Here is a 6,820-nt window from a genome sequence, read left to right on the forward strand (position 1 = left end):
GCCTCTGTAGATTTTTGTAGGAGCTAACGAGGTAAGCGTTAGCGAGTCGCGGCAAAGAGGGACACCGTCATGCTGGTGGAGGACAGAGGCTGCTGCTGTCTGGCGCGTCTGAATGGCCGGCCCTGTACCATGACGGTACGAATTGACAGAATACCGGTAGCGCGGTCAGGCTGGATACGATCCGTCGGCGGCGGGTGGAAGGGGGTGGGAAGGGAAGGGGGGTGTGTGTGTGTGCGCGAGAGAGAGAGAGAGAGAGTGTGTGTGTGAGGCCGTGCTGATGAAAGAGACCATGAGACGGCGAGCGAGAAAGGCGTAGAGAGGGGCGCCCTAAGACGAAATAAGGAGGCAGGGCATGGGACCAGGGGTGGGTTGAGGACCACCGGAGCCGAAGTGGATAGCGCTGGTGCTGTCGCTGGGAAGCCTAGGTATTCATTTCTCAGCATCCATCCCATCCATCCAATCCATCCCTCATCGTCCCTCTGGCGCCGTCGGTCTCGAGTGCAGACCGACCGACCATCCCCGGGAGCCCCAGCAGGAGTTCCACTGCATGGGAGCATGCACGCCTGGCTGGCGCTGTTGCTGGTGCTGGTACAGTACTTTCTTGATGGACAATGGAGGTGCGGGCCCATGTCGGAATTTGCCAGGTCAAGGCCAGGCACATGAACCTTCCACCTCGCCTCGAGAGTCTGTTTTGCTCTGCCGTCCGGCAAGCGAATGCCAATGTCTAATGGTTGGATGAATGGGAGATGAGGGACACGCGGAAAAGGTGTGTGTGTGTACATGTATATGTGTGTGAGTATGAGTGTCAGTCGCGTCTGCACCTGCACCTGCACCTCGCTGTCGTACAGGCAGGCATTGGTGCCGGTGCTGGTGCTGGGCGCCGCAACGGCCTGCAGTCTGTCGCTGCTTGTCTTGCTGGTTCCTGCTGGCGGCAGGCCGAGGAAGACCAGGGTAGGACGAGGGGGTCTGCAATTGTCGGTGGAGGAGCCAGGGAGGCGGGAAATCGCAAATGTGTGCCAGTGGGGTTTGCTTGTGTTCAGTTCACAATTGGTACCGTGAGGACGCACTCTGTTGACGAAACAAGCTTGTCAACGAAAGACCCAAAGAGCAAATCCCGGTCGCTCCGTGGTGATGCAATCTTCAGTTCGCCAGCCCAATTCGGCTCGATGCGAAGACATGACGGGTTTTTAGGGGGGGCCACCATCTGACTCGGTGCCGACCGGTCGGTCGCATCAAGCTTGGAAGAGGGTCGTGGGATGTTGGAAACTCTTTGTCAACACCCGAGTAGCGCATCTCCGCCATACCTATTCCTGACTGTGGGCGAGGCTCGTCTCCGAGGAGCAGCGCAAACCAGCACGCGATGAATGGGCATTTCGTGTTACTCCCCCGCCATGGGCACCCGCGTCTTCCCCAGCGAGCTCCCCAAAATCGCCCCCCAGTCGGTCAAATGCGAGAGCCGACCTACTATGTAGAGCCGGAAGAGACGACGTGTGAGACGAACCATCGGCGGCGCAAGCGTGACGCAATAGGCCCCGGTGTGCTGCTGAGGCTACGGGACAAAAGGCTTCTGAGGAGGAAGTGGATAGGATCGCTATGGCTGGCAGCGATGCTATGCCGCAAGCCATGTACGCGGTTTCTGTATCCTTTGCTCGTCGAAATGCACGGACCGGACTTCTTTCGGCCTCGGTATCGATGGGAGCCGCTCTATAATGACGGACCAAAAGCAAGCCGCCGGTGGTAGGGCAATGGGATTTGACATAGATGTGTAAGCGGAGGGTGAGGTGTGAGCACAGATGCGGGCCCCAGAGGTCCAGAGGGAGCTCGTGACTCGATTTGAGTAAATCGATCTGACGCAAGGCTTTCTTCGATTTGAGTGGCAGAATCAGTGATTGTTGGGTGTCGCTCGATGTCCCCATGCGACAAGAATGGTGTGCGGACATCTTTCTGCACTGTAATAGCAAGCATGCGCTCTGGCTGCAACACCCCTCCCCCCCTTTCCGATGCAGGGTTCTGTGGTCACAGGGATGCAAATCCCAGCAGTGTTGACCTGATAGGCAAGCACATTCTGTTGTTCAAAACCCGCCGTCCCAGCAGAGCTCGGAAGCCAAGCAATGACACTGCACTGCAATCATGAAGAGTACATGTTACGTTAGGTTCTGAGGTGACGAGTCTGCTGCATGTCGCAGTTAACAAGGCGGCATCCTGACTCTAAATTCGCGTTCGCTCACTGTTGTCAACCCGTGGGCGATGGATCCCACAGCCATATCATGACCAGGGGGAAGTTGCATGTCGTGTTGCCGATGGGGAAATTCATGGGGGAGGGGGAAGTAGGGGGGTGGCTTGAATCCTCGTCACCCAGTCATCGAGGGTGCTCTAATTGCCGCGAAGGGCAGCCAGCACTGAGATGCGTCTAGGATGAGGTAGCTCCGAGGCTCGTTTCCAGACGATGGATGTTGCCGTCCACATGCTTGTATTTCCCTTCCGGCGGGGTCCGACCCAAGTCGGAAAAGAACTTTGGTGTTTCTGGTTGGGCGAAAGGACGCCCGGGGCAAGAGGTCAAGACAGGCTCACAGGGCAGTGTGAGCACGACCACAAAGACCTCCAGGCCAGGCACCAGGGTTCGGCCATTTTGGCTTCTGTTCTTCTGCAGGGAAGATCGGGAAGGTCTTGGCAGCCCAATTCTGACGGGTCTTGGCAGCGTGTTCTTGGCACACGTAATTCGTCTGCCGCCCGATGCCAAGACTTTCACGATCCAACCCCGCCGTTCCTGGTCGGTGCTTTGCCCGTTCAGTCGACTTGGCGGAATATTTTTGATTGATCCAGGGTCCAACGTGCTTGCAGAGATGGCCGGCCTTCTGGAGAACGGGAAGCTGTCAAGAAGAGGGTGGGCAGAGGCCATCTGGCCTGAAGGAGAGGCGGTGATCTGGCAATCTGACCACACCCTAGTAGACTCTTCGTTAATTCCGCTAAGTCCTCATGCCAATTGGACACTTGTACCCAAGTACCCAAGTAGGCAGGACGTACCCAGGTACAAAGCCCCATCGCTCATCGCGCTCGCCCTGATGAACGGGGACCAGGCGCCATGGACAAGGGGGGTGGGAGGCGGAACCACTAGCGGCGGCTGATATGTGCACAGTGCCTGCCTCATCCCTGACGGTGTGCCTGACTTGCGTCCGTTTGTGCAAGCAACAGAAAAAGCCGCGGGTGGTTGACCAGGGCACAGGGGGGGGAAGGAGGAAGAGGGCAGCAGCAGGCGCGCCCTTGAGCATGATTAGTCCGAGACTGTGACAGCAAAGGCAGGAGCGAGCGGGAGTGGGTGAGGGCGCACATCACGCCCAACCGCGTACTGTACTTGCCAGGGCTGTTTGTTTTGCCCACGCGGTCTCCAGCCATCCATCTCCAGAGCCGGTTCGCATTCGCCAAATGCACCGTTCGGGACCCAGCACGACATGGACCCAGTAGCCGAGTAGAATTTTGCGCTTCCCATGTGCAGTCTATCGCGACCCGTTGCTTCTAGCGGATGGAGAGAAAACTGGGACATCAGGCGGGTGGGAGCAAATCGCATCTCAATCTGCTTTCGCACTTTCCCTTTCGGTGCTGCGCACGCCCACTGTCAAGCCGGCTTTTGCCACTCTTCGGATCCGAGTCGGTCGAGTTCTTTTGTTGCCCACTGACAGGGCTGACTGAGCCCTCTCGCATAGAAGCATGGGCTAGTCGCCAAGCACGACGCTCCGTTATGCGAATACATGCATCTCAGACTGCGCGTAGAGCACAGACTCCCTTTGTGATAGGTTGCTTCGAAACTGCCTGCACGTTGACCTACCCCGCAAGAACTGCCTGCCTGACGTTTCCAGCTCACGACCTGAGCAACTGAACGCCCTCAAGCTGAAGGTTTGACGTCGACCTGTACTCTGAGAGACGATTCTTCCCCACGCATCTATTTCAACTGCGGCACCTAGAGGTGGAGGACACCTACCCACACCCTAGAATCTTGATACACTTTCCTCGCCTTTCCCCCATACGCATACGAGGCACATCCACTTAAGGTACCTAGGTAAGGTAGGTAGTCACGATTTCGCCTCTCCACGGACTATATCCTACCTAGGCGACACCCGAACATCCTTTCCTGCCAGCAACTCACCTGCAGGCAGACCGGCTCCAGTCACCGACCCTTGCCTGGCTGGCTGTGTCTGAGAAGAAAAAGCCCACTCCCAACCGACGCCAACTTGTTACTGGATCAATTCAAGCTTGGCTTCGTTGGTTGACAAGCATTTACCCTATCTGGAGCCCCGGAGACCACTGCTTCTTCAGACATCGACCATCATGGCAGCGGCGGCGGATGAACCCGGCCTCACGGCTTTCTTCCATGAGATGAGCGAACTGGGCGGTATCGTTGTCAAGGGTAAGCAGCTAATACCACCCAATTCAGTCCCGGCAAACAGAATGCCGAAACAAGAGGCGATGCACGCGCCTGCCTGTGCACGCTACCCCACGTTGACGCTAACGTCATCTCATAGAGACACCCAAACTTGACCTGGACCTGTACATCCAGAACTACAGAGGTAGGCTGCTTGCAATGGCCGTTGAGTACTCTTCTGACCTGTTTCAGGCCGCACTCGCTTGGATCGCCTTCTGACCATCGGTCGTTGCTGCGTACCTCTCTGCGTCGAGGCTTTGAAGGCTGCCGTTGCTGAGGCTAAATCTGGCAGGGACGTTGAGCGGTATCGCGAGATATGGGAATGCATCAGAATTGCTGCGCCGGCCGAGCCTGAGGCTGTCTTTGACCAAGCCTGGGCTGACAAGACGACCATGGAGAACCGCCAGCAAACTCACCATCTTGAGACACAACTCAAGGGGTACAAGAACAATCTCATCAAGGAGAGCATTCGAGTATGTGCTCAGATGAAACAGGGATGATACCACGTGATTACTGACATTGAGCAAAAGATTGGTAACGAGGAGCTGGGTCGGCACTATGAGAACATTGGTGACCTCAACGCGGCCAGCGATGCATACACCCGCATGCGTCCTGATGTCAGCACATCGAAGCATATCATCGATCTGGGCAAACACCTCGTCGATCTTGCCGTCATGCGCCGCGACTGGTCCATGGTTCTCGGCAACCTCACCAAGATCACTGGCATGCAGAGCGAAGAGGAGAGGAGCCTCCAGACGTATGCAAAGATTGTTCAGGGCATTGCACTGATGAACATGGAAAAGTTCAGTGATGCTGCTCGTTCCTTCCTCCAAATCGACATTGGGAAAGAAGTCAAGGATGGCGTCGAATCCAACAACATTGCTAGCCCCAACGATGTTGCTGTCTATGGTGGTCTTCTTGCTCTCGCCACCATGGACCGCAAGGACCTACAGAAGAAAGTGTTGGACAACCAGAACTTCAGAACGTGCCTGGAGCTCGAGCCTCACATTCGCAAGGCCATCTCGCTGTTCGTTAACGGTCGCTACTCGGCATGCCTGGCTATTCTGAACTCGTACCTGGCCGACTTCTTGCTCGACATCTTCCTGCAGAAGCACGTGAAGGCCATCTTCGCCCTCATCCGCAGCAAGTGCATTGTCCAGTATGTGGCGCCGTTCTCTTGCGTAGCCCTCGGCAGCCTCAACGAGGCTTTCGCAGCGCCGGGAACAGATATACAGGTTGAGCTCGCGACGATGATCAAGAGCGGTCTGCTACAGGCGCGTATCAACACCATCGATCAGGTATGTGGTCTATTGACATGAATCTGTGGCACGGCACATGGGACCCTGGACTAATGCAAGGTTCCCTTTCGGGCAGCTCCTTGTCGCCGTGAACCCCAACCAACGAGCGGCAATGCAGACGCAGGCCCTGGAGACGACCAAGGCCTACGAGAGCGAGGCGCTCGAACGAATCAGGCGCATGGGCCTCCTGAGTGCGAACCTGGAGGTCAGGAACGTCAAGAAACTGCAAGCGACGGGCTCCCAGGCGACGGCGCCAGATGGAGTCAGTGACGTTTGGTTTGACAATAGCGGCGAGCCGATGGCTATCGGGGCACCATGATGGCGTCTGGGCGCCACCCCTGGGCCCTGAGCTGAGGGCTTAGAACGGGACGGCGGTGGCTGGTCAGGGGGTCACGATGTACACGCGGCTCTGGGAAGGGGGCCGAAGTTGAGATGAGCGCTAAAGTATGCGATATGCTTTTGAAGGGGGGGCGACGCGGCCTGCCCAGTGCGCAGAGCCAAAGAGGGGCTCCAGCACCCGAGGCCACCGTCGTGGCGCCAGACTTCTTAACAGGAACAAGCTTAGGACAGCCGCATAAGACCCTGGTCTGCCTTGCCCCAGATCGCTTAGCCTCAATGTATCTATCATGAGCATACGCGGCCTCTTGTCCCCTCTTCCGACTCCTTACACTCATGAAGGGACGCCCTTTACTGACCACGTGTACGTCATGGTTCGTTTGCGCTAGAAAGCTAGTGGGCCCAAGGCCGACACAGGGCTTCAGCTCTAGGGTGTTTTTTTGTTTTTGATCTGACATTTGAGTGCATAGAAGGGGAATTACGTGGACCGACCGCCATGGCAGCACGAGTTTCATCCTTACCTGACCTTATCTGTTGAGCAGGGCTCTTCCCCCCCCCCCTCCCTCTCTAAATGCTGTGATCGAACCCCAGGCCATTCGAGCTGGACATTGCTGCAGGGGCAATAATCGAACTCCTCACCTCAGGTTCGAGCTGGATGGTGACCGGCCCCCGCCCCCCATCATCGTTCGGTGGACGTTCCCGGTTCCTTCTTTTTGAGGCTTACGCACCCCCCTGCCGTGGATCCCAAGTCTTTCTTTTTTTCTTTGTG

At 56.8% G+C, this 6,820-nt stretch overlaps 1 protein-coding gene across 1 annotated transcript; it reads left to right on the plus strand.

The window, feature by feature from the left end:
* Positions 1-3,908: 3,908 nt before the first annotated feature.
* On the plus strand, positions 3,909-6,482 carry VDAG_03725 (COP9 signalosome complex subunit 1; the record flags this gene model as incomplete). Its single annotated transcript, XM_009653809.1, has 6 exons — positions 3,909-4,402; positions 4,518-4,562; positions 4,610-4,890; positions 4,948-5,715; positions 5,792-5,977; positions 6,441-6,482. Exons 1-6 carry the CDS (start codon positions 4,324-4,326, stop codon positions 6,480-6,482), a joined length of 1,401 nt encoding a protein of 466 aa, XP_009652104.1. The 5' UTR covers positions 3,909-4,323.
* Positions 6,483-6,820: the final 338 nt, after the last annotated feature.

Source organism: Verticillium dahliae, genomic scaffold (genome assembly GCF_000150675.1).
Source record: "Verticillium dahliae VdLs.17 supercont1.6 genomic scaffold, whole genome shotgun sequence".
NCBI lineage: Eukaryota > Fungi > Ascomycota > Sordariomycetes > Glomerellales > Plectosphaerellaceae > Verticillium > Verticillium dahliae.